This window comes from Pungitius pungitius, chromosome 15 (genome assembly GCF_949316345.1).
Source record: "Pungitius pungitius chromosome 15, fPunPun2.1, whole genome shotgun sequence".
In the NCBI taxonomy this organism is placed as follows: Eukaryota; Metazoa; Chordata; class Actinopteri; order Perciformes; family Gasterosteidae; genus Pungitius; species Pungitius pungitius.
The window spans coordinates 18,874,342-18,896,686 of NC_084914.1; the positions used below are offsets into that span (position 1 = coordinate 18,874,342).

General features: G+C 43.1%; 2 protein-coding genes across 3 annotated transcripts; one reads left to right on the forward strand and one right to left on the reverse strand.

The window, feature by feature from the left end:
• Positions 1-1,095: 1,095 nt before the first annotated feature.
• Positions 1,096-4,596, forward strand: LOC119209452 (homeobox protein engrailed-1-B-like). Its single transcript, XM_037458824.2, has 2 exons — positions 1,096-1,917; positions 3,968-4,596. Exons 1-2 carry the CDS (start codon positions 1,449-1,451, stop codon positions 4,282-4,284), a joined length of 786 nt encoding a protein of 261 aa, XP_037314721.2. The 5' UTR covers positions 1,096-1,448; the 3' UTR covers positions 4,285-4,596.
• Positions 4,597-10,728: 6,132 nt separating this feature from the next.
• cnpy1 (canopy FGF signaling regulator 1) lies at positions 10,729-18,275 on the reverse strand. Of its 2 annotated transcripts, none has more exons than XM_037459143.2 (6): positions 18,128-18,275; positions 17,047-17,143; positions 15,854-15,969; positions 12,454-12,666; positions 11,255-11,351; positions 10,729-10,885 (listed from the first exon to the last, which is right to left on the reverse strand). In XM_037459143.2, exons 2-6 carry the CDS (start codon positions 17,132-17,134, stop codon positions 10,845-10,847), a joined length of 555 nt encoding a protein of 184 aa, XP_037315040.2. In that variant the 5' UTR covers positions 17,135-17,143; positions 18,128-18,275; the 3' UTR covers positions 10,729-10,844. The 2 variants fall into 2 exon arrangements, with proteins under 2 accessions (XP_037315040.2, XP_037315041.2); XM_037459144.2 differs by lacking the exon at positions 18,128-18,275 and adding an exon at positions 18,079-18,102.
• Positions 18,276-22,345: the final 4,070 nt, after the last annotated feature.

Sequence of the window (22,345 nt, forward strand, 5' to 3'; positions counted from 1 at the left end):
ATTAGTCCCGTTTTAGTTTTAATGAGGTAAAAAAAGGAGCGTGTGCTTGATCACAGCAGCATTTATGTGGATGTGACGTGTTTGTGGGTTTTTAAAAGGATTTATAATATAGATATGGGTCGGGGAGTTACTTGGTTTGACAATTATTCTTAAGCATGTCCCAATGTGTCCTGGAAGGGAGTCCTCATTGTTAGAGAGGGCGACCTCCATGTTGCGGGTATAAAAATATTCAAAGTGTTTGGCGTTTGTTCAGTCTCATCCCAACGGGTGGATGCTTCAGCTCAAACACAGAGGCTGCTCCACTTTCTGACTGAGCTCTGTCACAACATGTCAACGGCAAACGATTGAGAAATCGCCTTCTACGTGTGACACTGTGAAGAGGTGGATCCTTAGTGTTCAGATGAGCCTCCTTTGCTTTTATTCACAGAAACACACACACATGAAAGCTGAGCCCCGTTGTAAAGGCCTCATCCGAGAGGTCACTTGACTTTACTCCTGCTTTTCTATGAACATTCAATGTTATTATTATTATTATTATTATTATGAATGAGCCTGTATGGAAATTCAGGTCAGTATCAGTGATCTACATCCTAATGAGGTCTGCTTTTGTGAGCAAACAGCTGTCATGAAGTTATGGTTGTGAATGATGTATTTTTTCTTTCTGTGGAAATGCATTGTTTACTATTTGCAAGTATTTGTTCCGTCAACTTCAGCAACTTGTAGAACCAGCTCTCACAACAACTCGGAGCTACATGTTGACCTACATGTTCTAGTTGTGTCTGGCGTGGATGTGTCCCGATGTTCATGCAGTGGCTGTAAGCGGGCCATCACTCTCTCTCTGAGCGCTGTGCACCCTCCACATGAAGCTATCAACAGAAAAAGTCCACTTTAACCAGAACGCACCGTAAATCACTGCGTAGATTAATCTGCAACTCAAGGGGATTCCTGCAAACTCACATGACACCACCTTTCCACCCCTATTGGTCGGAGGCACGTGTCTGGCAGAGCCGTAGTACGACGTCACCCTGGCGTCTTGCAGCCAATCATAAATGAGAACCAAAATCCGTAGTGAAAGTATTGAGCGGCGTTCACCGGGCAGTGAGTTACACCGGGAGCAGACCAGCTGGGTGCCAGGTCCGAACCTCAACGATATAGTTTTAAATATTTCATCACTTTTTAGATAAAACATTGTACACCAGGTCTAGCTATGGAGAGTAGAAATGTTCATGTTTACTGAAACATGATTTGTCTTTGTCAAAATCATAAGAGGCGCCTTTTAACACAAAAAGAAATATCAGCTACTCTGCCTCAAATCCAATTAGTTTAGCTCAGTATCGGGTTGTTTTTGATATTCACGGTGAGACGGTGACCGGGACAACTCGACATTGGAATAACTACTAGCAGGGTGCACAGAAAGAGGTGCTGAGGGTGACCAGGCTTTCATCATAATGGAAGCAAATGCTCACCGAGACCCAGAGTCCAACCGGGCCATCCGACCTCTGCCGCCGGGCAATCAGCAGATCCATCGGATCACCAACTTTTACATCGACAACATTTTGAGACCCGACTTTGGCAGAAAGAGGAAGAACGGCACTTTGGTCCGGGATGGACACCGTCCAGGAGGCATCGTACGAAGAGATGAGCAAACAGGGAGAAAGTCTTCTAAAAGTCGCAACCCACGGCCCGGTGCCGCGGGAATCGAGGAGGAGAAGGCGGACACCGGCGCATCCGAAGGACAGCATGCGGAAATTGAGGCCAGGAGGCATGACCTGATAGCCGGCGATGGGCCCGTGAAGGGTCGAGGGGGCGGCGGGGACCGCTGTCGCAGCCCCGAGGCCGGTCCGGCGCCCGCATCGAAGCCGATGCTGTGGCCCGCGTGGGTTTATTGTACCCGGTACTCAGACCGTCCGTCAGCAGGTTGGTGGGGACATTCAAAAATATAAAAAAGGAATAGATAGATGAATAATTCATTAACTAACTAATGAGGGCAAATGAAGGAAGTGCACACAATTCACCGATAATAAAACGATGTGAATTACAGAAATCCGCCGTTCTTTATTCACAGAGACAAAAAACTAAATTGTATTTATTTCCAATTTCAATTCCAAAGCTGGGGAGGTTTGTTCTCTGAAAATACTACACTGTGAGCCCTGCAACCCCCAATCCTACTGAATAGACATGTCATAGATATATTGTTGCCACATAATTACTAATATAGATTTAATTGTTTATCATTTGAATATTTAAAAAAAAAGGACATTCCTAGAAAAGACATGGCCATATTTCTCACAAAATAAAACTACTTAAACGAAAAATTAGAAAGTAACTGGAGTTTCGTGTGTAATTGGATTTGGATTTTGTCTTTAAATTACGATAAAGTGGATAAGACCATACGCTGTTTTAGAAAGCTGTTGTGGAAATTAAATTAAATACGATTCGAACATAATTTTAAAATATGGAAAAGTAAAGGAAAACCAAGTTTAACGCCATTGTTCCTCAGTTTTCTTTGTTGATGTACCATTAGCATATTTCTTCGACAATGGCGGGGTCTAAAAAGTGAGGCCCTGTGTCCCAAAAAAAGCAACATTCGATGTTAAATCTCCATCAGTATTCCCCCTCGACAACGAAATAAAACTAGATTTTTGACAAATGTCCAAGTGATGAGCCGAATGGAGTGTGTGTGGCCGTGCGGCTCCATCGGAACAACTTGGGAACAACAGGCGCACTTGGACTTTTCCTTTGTCGAGATTTGAAACGGGTCCAACTGTTCAATAATTTCCCCCTAACAAAGTATCCCCTCAAGGGGAAATATGTTGGAATATGTGCAAGTAGCGTGTGAAGCGTCACAGCGAAGCGCACACAGGCCCCAAATGTTCTTTTTTTGGTCTGGAAAACGAAAAAAGTTTCCATCGAGGCCGAGTTTATAAAAATGAACACAAAGGGCCTTCAAAGAAGTCGGAGAAGCTGTTGCTAAACGGAGCACTTTATAGCAATTAGTACGTTTATATCATATGATGGGATTATGTTTTTTAAATGTTTATAAATAAACGCTTTTTAGGATTGTTGGCAAATCAAAAGCGGCCGTTTCCTTTATGTCATAATCCCTAACTTTGAACTATGGGAGGGCCCAATGATCGAATTCTACACTTCCGTCCCAAAGATACACATCATTCTCCCGTTCATTCTCATTTAAATTCATCAAGATATAACCGATAAAAAAGAAGCTTTTTTTTAGGACTACCAACTACTTTAAAAAAATGAGTTCCTATGGTAACAGGGAGGGAAAGAGGCGCCTAACTCCCCATCCTCCATGGTATCCTAACCCCACCCCCACCCCCACCCTCCTCCTCCCGGCTGGCTTGTTGCTCTAAAGTAGCCAAATGAATCATTGTGCTCACAAGGCAGCAACTAAAAGTTAACAGTCGGAGGGTTAGCACCATATTTTGCTTTAGATGGACACGACCCCCTCCTTCATTTTTTTGTTGGAGTAAGTGAAATATTACAAAGTATTATAGAATACATCAAGACGTTTAGTTTGATCAAGATAAGTGGAACCCTCATTTCAATTGCTGTACATCCCTTTACTTTTCTATTAAGTTAAATCATAATAGAAGTACGTTCCAATTTTATAAATAATATCACAAAACATCCTATTATGGAGAAATGGATTTAGACCTAAAAACCTTTGGATGAAACCCCTATGGAGCCCCCTTAAAACCTATACCTTCTCCTAACATAACCCTAACCCTAATAAATTAATTAATAATGAAAAATATATATAAACCACATACATTGATACAATATGGAAAACTAATGAAGTTGTTATTCCACCCCTTTTATAATTAGCCCGACTGCTCAATACCCGTTAAAATAAGGTCATAATTACATAGTCACGCATTCTCAAAAGAAGGATACCGGGGTGATTTTTAAGGATCCTGATGTGTTTTGTCTTCCCGCGTGTCTTAAGGGCCCAGATCCCGTAAACCAAAGAAGGCCCCCGCCCCGAGTAAAGAGGACAAGCGGCCCCGGACGGCCTTCACCGCGGAGCAGCTCCAGCGGCTCAAAACGGAGTTCCAAAACAACCGGTACCTGACCGAGCAGCGCAGGCAGAGCCTCGCCCTGGACCTCGGCCTCAACGAGTCTCAGATCAAAATCTGGTTTCAGAACAAACGGGCCAAAATCAAGAAAGCCACCGGGAATAAAAACTCGTTGGCGCTGCATCTCATGGCGCAGGGCCTGTACAACCACGCCGGCTCCAAGGACGCCAAGTCGGACAGCGAGTAGAGCACAAGGGGGCTCGGAACAATGCAATAAAACGACTCCAGTACCAGCTTTTATATTTAAAACCCAAGCACACACCTTAATGAGACGTTGGCTCCGTCCTTATGGGTGCGCGTGCGTGCGCGCAGGCTCGTCCTCGGTGCTGCCGTGATGACGACGTCTATAGTCCGAGACAAACATTCCACCTCCATTTAATGAGATAAAATGATTAAACATGAGATCAAATGAGAGCTCATCTGTTACCACGCGACACACATCACGGGCCAATTGTGCCTCACGATGGACGTGTGATTTCAAAAAGATTTGCTCCTGATACGAAGATACTAAACGTTTTAGGTCAAATATGAGCCGCCATTTATGTTCGGACCGTGCTCCGCTCATCCGTTAAGGACCACGTGATATTTGAACATCATCTTTTATGTTATATTATACGTGGCCATTGGAGTTGTATTCTCTACAATGGCGGTCTAGTGGGAGACTCAGACCAGAGTCTCGGACACCCAGGACAAGTCTCGGGCCAAAGTGGACCAGAACAAGCGGCCTGGTGGAGGGGGGGGGGGGGGGATGCGTCTATCCCGCCGGGTTGGACAGGTGATGACCGTCGTCTCCTGGAGGCCCAACGCAGAGATAATGTTCCGATAGAGAGAGAGAGAGGCGGGGTTAGGGAGCCAACAGCCAATAGGAGCGCACAAGTGACCAGTGACTAGAGAGCCGTCACGCGCACTATGGAACTTTATTGATAATGAAAACTTTATGCTGAAATCCAAAGATTCTTTTCTGCTGCATTCTGGGAACTGCAGCCGCCTTTGTGTCGTGTGTGTTTGTACTTGTGCTCTCCGCTTCCTGCCTGTTGTGTGACGGCCTGCTGGTTCAAATGTCACCTTCTATCCTTTTGGGAATGTACCGTATATCTGGAATTAAAGCTCTAACTTGTAGAAGATGTATTCTTCTTTACAAAGTACGTCCTCACGAAGGAGCTGGCAAAGTCCCCACAGGACACGCAGCAGACCAGCCACGGCTCCATTTGGCTCATCAAGATCACATTGGTGTGACATGTATTATTGTGTGACTGCTGGTTGGAGAAGATGAGTGATGGATCAATGACTCCTCCGGCTCGGTGGAGGCCAAGTGTGTGTGTTTTAGACAAAGGCCGTTCTACTTTTATTTATACAAGGTGCATCTGTAGCCATGTGCAAACGGGCTCACAAGTGTTTACATAACTTATTTTCCCTGCAATAAGTACAATGCTGCATGTGTACGTGGACTCAAACCAAACCAAACCGTGCTCTTACAACGCTTTGAATGTTTCTGTGTTTGTCTCTGCTGTGCTAGGGTCGTTTTTCTCACATTCAGTTCCAATCTGGGACAAGTTTGTGCCTTAAACGTTTCTAAATAAAAGAAAGGGACACTTACTGTGATTTAAAGAAGGAGCAGCTGTGTTTTCTACAATGCCATTTTGACATCAGGATTTTTATAAAGAAGATAGCAAACAAGTTGTTTCACCCTCAGCGGTGGCTCTCTTTTATATGTTGTGAATAATTTATATGATAATAGTGTGATCGTTAATAAAAGACAACAATGAAAATGAGGTTTTTGAGAAGGTGGTTTTATTACAGACCCTGCAAAACACACACAAAACATGAACATGGCTCAGCGGGGGGGTTTTATTGAAACATCTTCCTCATGATTAGTGAGGAAGATGTTTCATCCATTCATTTGAAGAGAGGACTCCTCCTGCCCTTCTGCTGCTGGGCCAACACCTCTCTGATGTAATGACATCATCATACAACCACAAAGACACATGATGCTTTCTTAATGTACAGCAGTGATCTCTGCAGCGCTGCATGACATGGGTCATATTCATGTTTAATTCAGGCCGTTGGTTTCTGCTTAATCACAATGACACAATGTCAAAGTGAACAGGACGATCTGATGGACTGGAACGAGCGCCACACATGTGAACATGTGACCGAGTTGGAGGGACGGCGAGGCGTGCAGAAGAAGAGCCAACCGCCTACAGCCAGAGGGTCTGGTGACGGGTCCGCTGGCCGCGGCGCTGACCCGCTCTGTGAATGGCTGCTGGAGACTCATCTGCATTCCCTTTCTTAGCTGGCTTGTATGTGGAAGTAAGGCCCAGCAGCCGCTGACTTGATGAGCCCAGCTCGGAAAGGGGGAGAGAAGCTGCGAGCTGGTTTCTATGCACAGCGTGGGGCTGTCAGTCTAAAGGTGGGAGGGGAAGGCGGCGGGGGGGGGGGTGGGGGTGGGGGGGATTAATGGCCAGAGAACCTGGATGAAGGTCAAAATGATTTGGGTGTCCATGCAAAGAGCAGCAGGTGACAATACTCCAGCCAAGAAATGGACATCCAAGTCCCAGTACTCCCAGCACTTAACCTCTTTGAAAATTCTGTTCCCATGCTGCAAGTCCTGGTTACAGTCTTTGTGCATGTTTATGAGTACTGTTAGTACATAAGGACTGGGGTGGATTCTGAAACGTCTCCTTTAATTTGGCTTCAACTCTCAAATGAATCCAATCTTTAATTTAGTATGATTAAGTACACATTTGAAATTATTTATTTATCGCTTCACAAGGTTTCAGAATAAATACCTATCGGCAAATAACAAATCTAGTCTACATTTGATCTCTTTTCTTGCTGTAAACTATATTTCTCAAGGTATGTCCTGACCTCTTAAAACTCTGAAGGCAAAACCAAGACCCAGCGACTAGCTTTTACATGGCTATTAACTCCATCAGCAAGAGTGGACATCCATGCAGCTCACACAACGATCCCACCTTCCCAGACATTCCAAGCATCGCATGGGAAATTATAAAAGGACCAACAACATTCAGACATGCACTGCCTGGGTTACAGCTGGCAAAACAATCCACCTGCAGGCTTTTATTCTGAAATGTAGTCACAGTAAAACCAAGGTTCCTTTTCTGCTTGTTGAAGCACCAATGGTGCTAAATCCATCCTGTTTATGCTGGGGCTGTTAACCCAGTATTTAGGGGAAACATTTTTTACTCAAAGTTCATCCCTCTCCTTGTCATCAATGTAACCCTTCCAGCAGGCAGAGCAAAGATAGAATAATACGTACACAGTAAGCATTGATGTGCCCTGTGTCTCTGTGGGACAAAGGACGGGCCATCCAGTCCCCTTCCACCCACTGAGTGATTTAGCCATAGTTCTCTAAACGCTTCCTAGTCAAACTTGGAATATGGAACGCAGGGGACGGGGGCTTTGTGGCGGAAATATTATTACGGCAGCTAAAAGCCAGTGGAGGAGGAGAATGGGGGATGACATCAGACCAATTTCACACCCAGGGCTTGGATGGGCAGGCCAAGCCCGGGCCTCGCTGCGCTACACTGATCAAAGCCTGCTGCAGCCGCCCCAAAAGGCCCAAAAAAGGGAGACTTAACTATGCTAATCTCCAGGACAAATATTTTTTAATCTTGTTAAATACAAGTTAATGCCGCAGCTCAGTGACCAAACTTTATACTCTAAGGGCAGTGATGCAGGAACATAAAATCACACTTTGTCCCAAGGTTTCTTTATTCAAGTGAAGTCAGTAAATATTGAGTCTCATAAACATCAATTGAGGAATCCGAGTGATCCTTCTTCCTTCACAATCCTTTTCAGACACACAGTGCATCTCCTAAAGTAACTGATGGACCGAGCTGTGTCGCCATTGGCTGGAATGATATATCTCTATATATCTCGTGAGCAGCAAACCAGATAAATACACAAAACAAATGGCAATGAAGGAAACATCATGCTCTTAAGTGAGAAATAGAACACCTTCTTAATTCAAGTTGTAAAACAAACCAAATAAACCTCAAACAAAACATTAGTTTGAAGTAAATCCTTAATTTAATGAATAAGGTCAAAATATGGTGATTCTCCCCATTGTTACCTCTACAGCACAACGTTGTCCCCGTGAGGTGGAACACTTTGATGCAAATAGAAATGCACCAGTGTACAATCACTGTTTGGACTTGTGTTTGTCTAGATGGACATTCTTACACAGCCAGCTGTGTAATCAAACATTAGTGGAGGGTACCGTCACTGCTGCTGTGACCCGGTCCTGTGATCCACTTCACTATATTCCACTGTGCGGCTGAATGCTGAGTCTTGCAATTGAGCTGAAAAGGTCAGAGATTTTCAGTGTGAGCGCTCGGAGTAAAAGATGCTCAACATGGTCACACACACACTTGGATTGGATATCATTTTTAGTTCAGTGGATTGCATTTATGAATGTAATAACTTTCAAATCCCTTCGGTCATGGTGATCAGTTCAGCATGACTCAACACGTTTCCGTAAATAACAATAACATAAGAGGGTTATAGATTAGAAAAAGGATGCAGTCACTCACTCAAACAGCAGGAAATGGTCCATTTATAAGGGACTACTTTCAGCAATGGATTCATCTGATTCGGCGCTCTGGTGAGTATTTGTGGCAGCAGGAAGGTGTGTGTGAGATTGTCGTACACACACCTTGAGCTGCAATGTGTGTGTGTTTATGGTGATGAAGTGGACCAGTGTGGCTCACTGATGGGTTACATTGCAGCTCTGTGACACAGAGGAGATCAATTCTTCAGCTTTTGATAGACACACAAAGCTTTAGAAACTCCTGTGCTTCTTGGTTCTTGTGACCGAGTGTTACAATTAAACATACAGTTACCCACAATTCATTGCCAAATATAGTGAAGTACAGTAGCCATCCAGTCAATGAGTATCAGCAAACATCCAATGATATGATTCAATGCAACAAATAAAAGAATCAAACGCGCATTGTTACTTTGCAGTTATTATTATGAACTGTTATGTCACTCAATTTTCTTTAATCAGTCATAGGCTAAAAAGCTTCTTAGATGTCTCTTTTGGGGCTGGCCCCAGACCAGCTGAGGCATGCAGACAGGCGGAAATATTTTATTTAATAAATAGTGTGTATATTCCATATTTCAAGAACACAAATATTGTTTGACATGTATTTGTACTCACTCAAGTGGAGTATGTGAGAACAATGTCTTAATAATGCTTGCTGTAAATCTGAATTTTGCTGTCATTTATGTATTTAATATTGTCTGAGGATTACTCATAAGTACAAGCTGAGCATCAGAGTCCCACCTCTAATCTAACAGAAAAGTACCCATGTGCTGCATAGCAGTGCTACACCACATGCCAGAAAGGCCCGAGGTAACCATCAATGTCAAATACATACATATGACCGCATTTATTTTAACAAAGAAGACTTTACGAAGATTTACTTAAATGTGTGTTATTTTAGGGACTCATGAATGCGTGTTCTGATCTACATACAAATAACAAACAAATTGAACACAAGCCAATCGTTTTTTTTTAAATCACATTGAAATAAATCGAATCATCCACATTAAGATCGTGAAGGTCAGCGATCCAGATCTGACCTAGTTGGTCTACAGAAGTCTGAACGAATCTGTGACATTCTTGTGTATTTATTGACAGATTTATAATGTGTAAAGTCCATGTGTGTGTGCAGGTTAGAGTCTGATTTTAGAATCTCCAGCTTCAGACTGATCCACAACATGCATGATGATATCAGTGATATCCACCTTTCATTTGTGGAATGAAATAGAGGGAGGAGCCTGATTACGACACAACCAGTAACCAACTGCACCTCACAGCAGCCTCTTCCTGTGAAGCGTGGCCCCCCAATGACACCCTCCTGGTGGGGGATGGTTGGAGAACAAGTGAGACTAAACAGGCTCCTTTTACAATTCTGCCCATGTGAAGGTTGCACAAACACTGTTTTAAAAGTGCTACATTGCTGAAATGTAGTTGTAACGCTGTGAGGTTCATTTGAGTAAGGTTTGAATATGTTCAGGATGACCCCAGGGTCTGACCAATCATCAAGCAGCTGTTGCTACAACTGTCCAATCAGAATGCATCGTTCAACGTTGGCTGCTGTCTGTGTGCCTGCTGATCTTTACGAGGACTGTTCACATCCAAAAGCTCAACGCTTCTTAATCATTCAAACCCAAATCAAACTCACACTGCATTCCACCAACAATTATCACATTGTTTACAATACCAATGTCATCATTGTCAATCATAATAATAAACAAACAACGCAAACTAATGTAAAATAAACTGAAATAATAATCTTGATTTATCCTTTAGTCCAGATTAGAGTGCCAGTGATGTGAAACTGGAACCAGAAGACGTTTAGCTTGACTAATCGTCTACGATTGGCTAATAGCTGCAGCTCAGTCTAGTGCCTTCTTCAACGAATGTTTCTGCTGCAGCTCAAAGCTCTGGAGTCCCACTGCCTAAAATCATGCAAATATAGCAAAAACAAAGCCCCCTTCCACAATGGGCCAGGCTGTAGGCGTGATCATGGGCCAACAGGAACGCAACACACCAACCAGAAGCAGCAGCTGGTCTGAGGCCAATGACAACACACACACAAAGATTTCTTCTATTTATTTTAAAAGATTGACAACAATGTGTAAAACACATTTGTAAAGGGCTTTCATGTCGTCTGTTACAAAACTGGTCCCAACTTCCAATAAACCCCCACAGCGCTACAGCTCCTGGTTGCTGTGATGGCTGTCTGTACAGTAGCCTGAAATCATAGACAGAAGGATGAACAATGCTGTTGAGATCATTCATTTTAATAAATAGGTTGTTATTTTGTAACACGTCTCGTCTCAGTTTCATTGTCTTGTGGCTTTTAGCTGAGTCACATTCTAACTTTGTTGCTTCATAAGGCTGTTGAAGCCGAACCCAACAGGGAAAATAAGCAAAATAACCACAGATGAGTACATTTTACAAAACTAGCTTCCTATTTCTTGGTGAATGGAAATACATTCAGCTCTGGAGAAACCAGCATCTATCATCTCTCCACATTATGCTAATAATCTGATTTGACTTAATGTAAGGAGTGATTTAGATGTATGTGGTAGAGAATGGGTGCACGGTAGCGGCTTGGTACCTGACACTCTGCTGCATAGCTCCTGGTGCACATGTTCCACGTCCTGGCTGAACAGGGAGATGATCTCATCCTCCAGCTCCTCCACGACGCTCTCACACTGACAGAAAAACAAGCGCAGAGAGAAGACTTGGCCTGAGGCTCCGCCATGCACGCACACGCGCACACGCACACACACACACACACACACACACACACACACACACACACACACACACACACACACACACACACACACACACACACACACACACACACACACACACACACACACACACACACACACACACACAGAGCAGGGCCATGTTTCCCCTTCACCATTTACACCAGTCCCCCGTCCCAACGCCATGACGACTCACATTCACTTCTATTGACTTCTACCTGGTACGAGTTTACTCCATTCACATTCAAGCAAGTAGTCCCGGAGGAATTAGAATGCTTCTTTCACAAGTAGCACCTGCTAACGAAAGCAGCCACCGGACTGCTGTGTAAATGGCATTTCAATGTGAGGGTCAACGTATTAGTAAAGACAGCATCTTGAATCCGAAAGCTCAAGATCCTTCAAGACATTTAAACTGATCACACATGAGTATATACATCTAACTGATTCACAACATTAGACGTTTTCCATATGACTATATTACAGATGTGACATTGAGCAAGTCACATACAAGAGAAATACAATGCTCTGCTAGGAACAACAAAACTCAAGATGTCATCAGTTAATGTCCCTCTAACTATGGCCTATGACCTGAACCAAGTGACCCAAAAGGCAAGGTCAAACCTGACTCGTTATGGATTAAAAGATGATATATGTACAACACCTGAGGACTGATCTATCGATGGACAATGCTGAAACAAGTAGATACTACAACTATTCCCAGTAGACTCCAAAAAATATGTTTTTCTGTAACAAAAGTGTCACTTTTTTCTCATTTTGTAAATATTATAAACATATATATATTTAAGTGCAAGTGCGACATATCCAATGCTTATTGAGGGTTTTAAACATTCCTTTAATGTTTATATAGAAAGCCAATTTAGTAAAGTACTATTTGAAAGTATCAGTTTCATCAGTGAACTGATTCATTAAGGACATCGTAAAGTAGTTATGTGGTGAAGCCCTGCTCCTCCAACGTGTCCCTGAGCCACTCTCCACTTCTACTCCTAAGACAAACTGGCATCATGCCTCTTGCACTCACTGCAAACTTCAGGGCGTTGGAGGCCTCGGGTCCGTCGAACTGGAAATTCTTGAAGTCGGGGAAGTCTCCGGTGGCCCCGCTGCTCCTGGGAGCAAACCTCAAGAACTGTTTGACCCGCGTGTCCGGGTCCACGTGGACGGCGTAGTCACCCATGCTCTCGCAGACCCCCTCCAGGAGCTCGCTGAGGTGAGTCTCTGAGCGAGCCAGAGGGACCTGAGAGGGAGAACAAGTATGCCTTTGAATGTTGGGGAAGCACAAACAGACAAAGCTGGACTTATTGTAAAGAAACAAGTAAAAGAATGGATTTCCTTTGAAATACATGCTTGCAAATATCAGACGGTACACATGACGCAGCCATGGCAACCAAATGGCGCTAAAGGTACGCTAATGGTGAGAAAGGAAACGTCTCAGAGGCCGGGTTGCCCGGGTGTCAGCTCTGTTTCACCACAGGGCTCCGTGTGGGTCAGCAGGGTGACCTCTTGTTTCCGCTGGGTTTTCTTCATCCTCACTTACAACCCTTACCCTCCAACCCGCCAACCTCCGACTTTTAACCTGAGCGCACCCCCTCCTCACCTCTCCTTAAACACGCCACGTCCTCTTCCTCTGCCTCCATTCAGGACAAAACAGTGAGGCGGCGGTGTCTAGACGGGGGCTAAGGCAGGTGCAGCGCCCTGCACCCGCCATCCCCGCAAGGAGATCGGGTGACAGGGGTGACGACCGGGGGATGCGGGGGCGAAGGGCGTTGCTCTTTACACCTCCAAGGCTGAGAAAAACCAAATGGGTGGGTGTGGGGGGAGCAGGAGGCCTCCACAGAAGCCAAGTGCATGGTAAAAACTTATTTTGTCAGGCCTGCACGGCCTCTGCTGCTGCTTCTTTGGCCCGTTCATCCCCTCCATCCTCCAATGATCAAAAGGAGGAGATCTTCCTGGTCTTCTTTGTTCAAAGGGTGGCAGGGTGGGCTCGGGGGAGGGGAGGGTGATGAGCAGTGAGGAAGAGGAGAGGGGTTTTAAACTGGATTTTGTAACAGTGCCGATTTATTATTCTCTGAACCCTTTGTCTCACTCACACACACACACACACACACACACACACACACACACACACACTGTTAACTTGAGGTTAATGCAGCAGAAGATGCCTTGAGCTTGACACTACTCTTGTGCTGAGGAGGAAGGAAGTTGGCTGGTCCACAGAATGTGTTACAGCACCGGGCCAAAGGGTGGAGGGCGAGCACCGAGGGATGTAGGTCAGGCAGGCCAATGACGATGAGGTTCACCTGTCAATCAAAATCAGCTTTTCAGATTCTGACCCCTCCTCTGAGTGGCTAAAATGAGTGATCATGTCTCGCCTGGCACATTCTTTGAAACATATTTGGTGGAGGTGATTGTTTTTTCATTATTTACTTTCTCAATCAATGGTGGGGATTCTATTCAGTGGATAGACCAACATAAGTCACAATAAGGTCATTGACACTTTCTATCAAATGCCTTATGTTTGCTTACTTCGTTTGAAATTTAAACTCAACCTAAATCCTCAATCTCCAAAACCCATAAAAACACAACTCCCCCGACCCGACAATAAAAGCACGTGGGCCCATCTGAGCCCAGGCTCGGGTCTGAGTCTTTATCATGCCATGATACAAAATGGTTTAGAATTAAACCCCTTCCTCGCCAGTCGGAGTCCTGTGAAAGGGAGCTGTCAGTCCCAGTGTTGTTTGAAGAATGGGGCTGGGGGGCAGTGGTGGTGGTGGTGGTGGGGGGGGAGACCAGTTGGGCCAGAGAATAGGCTTCTCAGGGATGCTATCGTCCATTCAATTCCCATTGGATAGGGAGCCATTATTGCACCGCTGTGGATAGGACCCTTTCAATTTCATTGTCCTTGTGTTATGGACCAATAAAGACCCATATATTAATAATGATATTCAAAGCGGTGAAGAGGGGAAGCTGAAATGTCATTTGGACCATTATGCCATTTATTGCACATATTTGTGAATAAGAGGGTTCACGATAATGGTTGATGATAATAATATCACAGCATAATGGCAAGAGAGAAAAAGTGAAGCCATTTGTATGTATCTGTGGCATGCATCCCATAGCATGAAGTCAGTGCCCAGAGCTGCTTAGTGTGTGAATGTGGAAGAGGACGGAGAGCAGCTGACGCCAGGCACAGTGCTTCCAAGAGATTGGCCATCCTTTTCTCAAGATCAGATACAAGATCAACATCCATCCAGAGTCAGGACACGGAGTGCTGAGTTTAGCATGAGCATCTGAAGCGGGGTGAAAAAATATTACACACACACACACACACACACACACAAAGTTCAATGTCTTTGGAAGCCTTAAATGTGTCATTGTTGCAGGTTAAACCTTTGTGGCACGGAGCCACCCCGTGCCCCCAGGAAGTCCTACTGGGAGGAGGCCAAAGAGCAGAGACTTAAAACCTGCAAATCCTCCTCACTGATGGCATCTAAGCTGTGACATCCCTCCCTCTCCAATTCACATTGGGTCAAAAGCTCCTGAAAAGGAGGGAGCCAAGAGGGCATGGGATCAAGGTTTGGCTTCTTCTGGGGCTCAGTAACATTTGATTGACCAAACAATGCAGCAGGTGGAGGTTAGTGTCAGCTAAGGGCAGAGGAGGAGCTCCTCTCCTGAAGAACCACGCTATTCTGGCCTGGTGAATACAGCATGACAACAACTAACTCATTTCACCAGGATGCCGATCAGAGTTCTTGTAAACGAGACAAAAAGCCTACTGACACAGACATTTAGTTCACACATCCACATACTTTTGATAGAACATGTTGCCCTGACAAAAACAAATATTTATATTCATGAATATTCATATATATTTAAACATGTAGCAACTTGATATCCTGCATGTGTCCATTCCAATATATTACACTGAGTGTTGGCATAACTTCTATTTGTAATGCCAACCTACTGCTTTTTATTTGTTTAGAGGACACACGGCTTAATGAGAAGCCAACAATGACACAGACAGCAACATCCACAGCATCATGGAGGACACTTGGCATAAATGCAGTATCCATTATGGAGATCAACAGTAGTTCCAAACCCCATCTGGGCTGTTCTGTCAGATACTTTTGTCCCCAGAGATACGATGAGTGGAGTAAGTAAGAAATAGTGTAAACTGCCACATACACTTCACCCTCTCCATTTAGGAGGAGTCCACTCATAACCCAGTGTTTGTACTGGTCAACACCAGGTCACCACAACCACACCATGTAGTGGATTTTAACATCACATTGACTTTGAATATTCAACATTGATAATGTTATTTCTAAATCTAAAAAGTGTGAATTAGCATTTAGTTCAATCATCACATTAAACAGAGAGTGAGGACACAGTAGCATCTTTACCACCACATCAGTGTATTGTACCTTCTTGTCTTTCATGGTTCCATCCGGGTTGAGTCTAAAGCCGCCCACGTTGATGGTTTTTTTTGGGTCCACCTGACTGACTGAGTAGTTCAGTTCGTCCACAACTGCCTTGCAGGCTGGAAAACACAGAAGCCTCAGTGATAACTAACAAGCTGTAGCTCATAGTGAGCCACAGATAGTGATCAGTGCAGATGTTTAGATGTTATTCAAAAGGTCATCCCTGGTAACTATAGAACTTAGAACTGGTATGATGACCTACAGCTGAGTTTCTGATACATAGAATATTGGATGGAAGATGAGTTACTAATTAAAAGAGGGTCAAACACAGTCCTTTTTGATAATATACTCTCATTCAATCTATTTCACTGCAATAAACCGATTGAAGGCATGCACTTCAAATGAACCAATCCTGTTCTGCATAGTTGCCCTGAGCCAATCACATTGTTGCTGTCAAACTTGAGTTAGCAGCACAGTCATGCTCCTCATTCACCAGTGGACTGCATCGTCTCCCCCCCCCACCACCAGTGTCTGGACTCCAGGGGGATTCTGCATTATCGGACCTCAGTATCACTGCCTGTTTTCATACTTCACAATACTTTCAAACACTATTCAAATTGTATACATGTGTGATGGATTATTGTTAAATTCTAATTAATTAATTCCATTAATACCAATAATCTGATTTAAATATTATAAGAAGAGAGCCTTTTGAAGTATCTTTTTAAAACAACAGGCTCAGAAACAACATGACAAACTTGAAAGATTGAGCATCTATACAGATGGTCAAATTAGCATCAGTATTATCATTCACTTAGAATACTAGTTATGGAGAACAATATAAATAAATAAAAAAGATGCCATGTTGAAATAGGTGCTAAGAGTTGGTAAGAGTAGACCAGGAGCGACCCATTCTGCTTCAGACAGAGGTAAGGACCTTCCACCTCATTAGCATAAATGTAGAAGTAAATCTATGATATGCAATGGTTTATGGCCGGTTTGATTATCAACTTTTATTTATTTATTGATACATATATTAATTATGCTTTTTATTTTCAGCATGTATTTATTCTTTAATTTATTTATTTTAGCATGTATTTTGGCATTTCAATATTTCTGCATTTATGTATACATGTATTTAAGGATTTATTTATACTTATTCAGTCATTTTCTGTCCTCCATAACAAGTGACTTACCAGAGCAGTAGAGCTCCTTGTCCCTCTTTGCCTGGCTGCTGAAGACAGACAGCATCATCACAGTCATCTGAATAATCCAGGAGGCCATATGGATAACCTAGGATCACAGGCAGAATGTTATTCAGGTGAAACTCAAATATATCGCTCAAAAGTTCATTTATTTCAGTAATTCAACTTGACCGTCTACCAGGACATTTTAGAGCGCTTCCTTCAGCAGACAAGCTTTGTGGAGATGCTGACTTCATTTTCCAGCAGGACCTGCTGAAGATTTTCTGAGATTTTGAATTTGGGGTTTTCATAAGCGGTTTGCCATAATCATCCAAAATGATATCAAATAAAGGCTACAAATATCTTAATTTGCTTGAAACGAGTCTATATAATATATTAGTTTCAGCTTTTAAGTTAGATTACTGAAATAAATGAACTTTTGCATAATATTTTAATTTTTCGAGTTTGACCTGTACTGACAGTGAGGTTCAACAGTAAATGGACTGCACTTGTACAGCACTTTTCTAGTCTTCTGACCACTCAAAACGCTTTAACGATTCATGTCATCATTCACCCATTCACACACTGATGACAGGAGCTACCTGCCCATCAGTAACTCACATTCAACATTTCCAGCTATTTGTCTGTGAATGTGTGACGAATCCGGAGACCGAGGCAGAAAACAGATGCTGCTGTTAAGTAAACATAAGCACCCACGCGTGGGCGAACCAGTGGGTCCAAAAACCAGTAGGGACGTACGGCACTGGTCCACCGCTTATCCCGGGAGGTGTAGGTGTTCTGTTGAAGACGTCTTAGAATACATGTTTGAAGCAACTTCAAAGCAAATAGGTGACAATGAAGTGCAGCTTTGAAGTAACGTTAGTTTGCATTTGGTTCCGACGCGTCGTGCTTGGGTGCCTGCCGTATTGTGGGCTGACTCAATACAAAAACTAAAAGATATTTCACTAACTTATGTGTTTGGCCGCAGGAGTGTTGACCATTGTGCAAGACCAAATTGAATGGCTGTATTTCGTAGTAGCATACCCACTGTGACGTAACGCGAGCTACTCCGCTGGCACGCGGCGTCTCTTACCTGCCGAGGTTCAGCGATGAAGTTAAAACGAGGAGCTGTCAAGAACTACTTTTTTTCTGTACATGTTTATTATCTCACGGGCAGGTTCATTCACACTCCCCTACTAGTTTGTATATTCCGGTCTTGAATTTCAAAGTCAAATGCTCATTAAATAATATTTTGCCATTCTTGAGTATTTCACTATTAACACACTCAAAAGACTTACGGAGATACCACTCAACATGAAACATGAGAAGTCACAGTAAGTGCAAAATGATTTGCTAAAGTGGGATTCCTGCACTACGTAATCTTCTTATGGCGTATTGCATACACGGCGGCTCATGCTTTTATGTTGAAGGCCCAACAACTCATCTTGTTCCGGTGCCTACTTCCTCCTGACTTGACGCGCTTGTAAGGGAAGCTGATGTGTCTCCACGTGCTCAGCCAGTATGGAGCCACGTTCAGTTAGGCACCGGGCTGGTCAACCAATCGTGTTCCACACTGATAGGGCACCGACCAATCACACGGCTACGTGTCTTAGACGGTGTGTTCGAGGACGCTTTTGTAGATTAAGGAAAACTGACTTCAATTTCTGCTACCAGATACGAGAATATACATTATTAACATGGGTCCCGAACTGCACTTACATTAGTTGCACTGGCCTGAGAATGTTGTGTTAAGCTGATAAATATAACAGTACATATTCTTAGTTAATCCAGCCTGCTCATAGAAAATGTGTTACTTATTGTTCATTTTGTGGTTCATGGACAGATACACACGGTGCATTACCACTTCTTTTTTTTTTTTTTGTGAAAATAGGTCTGTTGACTCTCTCTATTGTCGGCGCCTCTCTCTGGCTGCGTCCCTGAGCATCTGGTCGAGTCCTCTGTCAGGCCCACTCACTGTTCATCAAGGGGAGACAATCAGTCCTGATCAGCTGTGCATTAACTACTTACCGGACCACTTCCACGCTCCCTCCCCTCTGCAGCTGAGCTAACCACACCCTGCCACCACACAAATCATTTATTTTTTATGTTAAAAAATGTAGTGTTCTTGATCACTGTCAGAGCCAAATACGGGTGACGTTGGAACTGTGTTCCCCTTTGTGTACATTGGGTGGCCCAGGTCCACTAAACACATATTAGCTTGGGTTTTTTAGGGTTTGTCAGGTGTTTGACTCTGCAAGGGCAAACAGTTTTGACAACCAAACCAGATGTTTGTATACCTGCCAGGAACTGTTGCACGTTAAAAATAGAATAAATGCATTCTAAATGTAACTGTGGATTCAACCCAATGTTTCCAACACAACATTGCGAGAACAGCAACATGCAGAAAGGACCCATCAACCACGCATCCAGGTCATCCCGGAGGTAGAAACACCTCAGTAGCTCAAAAAAAGTTGACGGAGCTCCTTTAACGGTCACATCAATTTGAAAGCTGGACCAAAATCAATTACAACTAGGCCAAATAAAAAGCCTCAAGTTGTAAGTACAGTCTTATTCACTCAACACCTGAATAGGTAGATCTTGCCTGTCACCATGGCAGAGGTCAGGGATCTTTGGCTTAAAAAGGTTAGTGACCACTGATGTAGTTGATACCGTACGTGACGTGGTTAACACCATCTGAAAAACCTCTCTGTTAGAGCAGCAGATGTTGCTATCAAGCACCCCGTCTTTTTTCTCTATCCGGCCCCACTGTCTGAGCAGCACAAGTCTCTTTGGATGCCTGACGTCTCATTTGTTGATGATCAGATCTGCTTCCAGTAAATTATCCTGACCTGTGCCCTGTGTAGAAAGAGAGAGTACAGTTGTTTCCCAACATTATCTTTGAAGCCAGTTTGTGTGATTTTTCAACCTGTGTCCTCCTCCGAAGGTGAAAATTAACGCATTAATTCACTCAGAGGTTTTCCAACAGACCCCAGGCTTCACAAAACTGGTCCACCATGAAGTCCACTTGAAGGAAAGTGCTGTTCCACGTTAAACGTGGTATAACAGTTGGGGCCAAGCTCAAGGAGGAAATTAAACTGATGCTACAGCTGGGAATAATTCAAACCTTGACCAGTGAGTGTTGCAGTCCAGGTGGTGTTAGTTCCATTGAAGGAATAGTTCAATAAGGTTCTGCATTGATTTCAGGTACCTCAATGCAGTTTTGGAATTCAAATCCTATCCGATGCTCCGGATCAATGAGTTTCTTGAGAGAGTGGGGAGGTCTGTGTTCGTCACCACCCTGGACCTGATCAAGGGGCAGTGGCAGCTGAGATGAAAGAGACCTTCAAAAGACCCTGTGGTATAGGGCTGCAACTAACAATTATTTTGGATAATCAATTAATCGGTTGATTAGGATTAATCAGATAAAAATACAGCATTAAAAAGCTTTAATTTCCAACCGTTTATTCTAAAACAGAACTGCAAATTCACATAGCAAAGATACCTTAGAAAGTACAGGTTGCTCCTTGAACAGAATCATAGTTTATAAAAATAAAGAAATATCCAATCAGAAAATTGAACAAGATTTGTTTTAACTCATTCTCTATACTATAGTTGAAATGCACTTAATGATCAAGTCACTAAATGTAATACTACACTCACAGACGCACACACTCCGAAACACACCCCCGTGTTCACTTGAAGCTTATTCATTCAATTATTACCATAATGCGAGTTAAGTAAATGTATACGCCACATCTAAATACAGCTAGTGCTGTTTTTTTAATTTAAAATGGCATTTGTAAGTAAATGTGTTAGAGGGTACATTGTTAGGTCCGCTTCTTTTACAGCAACGATGTCAAGCTCGTTACGCAGGCCAGACCGATAACGCCGCCATGGGGGGGGCCTAACGCTTGCCTGATCTCTTCTGCTGCAGGAGGCTCCTTAACCACATAAACATAACACATCTGAAGGAGTGCTTTTATTTAAGACTTCTTTTTTGTAAAATGTCTATTTTTTAAACTTTTTTTTATCATCTTAATAATAATTAATAACACAAGAACAGAACATTTTTGCAGCAAAAGTAATTTTCCTGCTGAATGTCGCCATGCCAATTTCTTTTACATTTCATGTGTATTTTCAAGCCCGTGTAACAGGGAGATTCTGTATTGGGCAGAGTTTCAAAAGCACCAATTGGAGGTGTCATGTGTAATCATTTCATTACACTCGGTAAGGGAATTAAGCTTGACGCTCAGTAGAAGGGCTGTAATTTAGGACTCAGAGTGTTGAAGATTGCCTGTCAGCTTTGATCTAGTGCCAGCGTTTTACTAAACATACTCCATGGTTTCCATCTACTAGTAAGTATTTGCAAGTAACACAGGAAAACATGAGGTCCTCTATGTTCATGGCTTTAAGAAAAATAACATTTTTATATCTGGATCTTATTTGAAAAGGGAGAAGAAAATGTAATTGCCCTTTCAATAATAAAGGCACTTTGCAAGAGTAATGCAGCTTTTATACGGTTTAGATTGTTGTTAACTAAACCATGGCCTATTAGAGGGTTTTGCATTTTTATAAAATAGATATTATTATTATAATAACTAGTTCACAATTCAATCAGGCTATACTCCCATTCAACAATTATAATCAAACTCAAATCCAGTTTTTCTGTGATAAAAACACAATACCAGTGGCAGCTGGGGGGATTTTCTTTTTGGTAGGGCCAGTCAAGCAGTTTCATCCCAGGATGGTTCAATGCAAAAAAATGGTATCAAACATGCATTATAACTTTTAACTACAGTTTAATATTTAACATTTATTCCAAACAGTTTAACATAATAAGGACATCATATTAAAACAATTCTGTATATCAGTGTTGTTAATTCAAAAGCCCCACAAAGCAAATCATTATTTTGAAGAAAATTTGCCTTCTTTCATCCACGTCCTGGTTGTGTGTCCTTATCGCAGTCCTGGCATCTGGGCAGCGATGTTAACTTACGGTTAAAAGGAAAAAGGAACAGCTCGAGCCGGAAGCAAAGTTAGCTGCAGCTGCTGCTAAATTAGCAGTGCTACAGGCCGCTGGCGCTCAAAGTGGTTCTAAAAGTGCAAGGAACTCCTACCTGGACGAGCAAAAAAAGGCAACAGCTTCTAATAGTCTCAACCCGATGGCAAAAGAGTACAGAGCTGTAAAGCAGAGCAAACAACAGCCAAAAAATTGGTCACTGCCAACATATGACCCTCCACAAGTTGCTATGCTACCACAGGAGGCTAGTCAGCCATGCACAGTGCAATGGGAGGCATCCTCACAGCCTTT

Coding starts and splice junctions, on each gene's coding strand:
- LOC119209452 (XM_037458824.2), top strand. CDS start 1,449: ATGGAAGCAAATGCTCACCGAGACCCAGAGTCCAACCGGGCCATCCGA. Junction 1,918..3,967: donor CTCAGACCGTCCGTCAGCAG/GTTGGTGGGGAC, acceptor GCGTGTCTTAAG/GGCCCAGATCCCGTAAACCA.
- cnpy1 (XM_037459143.2), bottom strand. CDS start 17,134: ATGGCCTCCTGGATTATTCAGATGACTGTGATGATGCTGTCTGTCTTC. Junction 15,970..17,046: donor CAAGGAGCTCTACTGCTCTG/GTAAGTCACTTG, acceptor TGTGTTTTCCAG/CCTGCAAGGCAGTTGTGGAC. Junction 11,352..12,453: donor CCAACGCCCTGAAGTTTGCA/GTGAGTGCAAGA, acceptor TTTTTCTGTCAG/TGTGAGAGCGTCGTGGAGGA.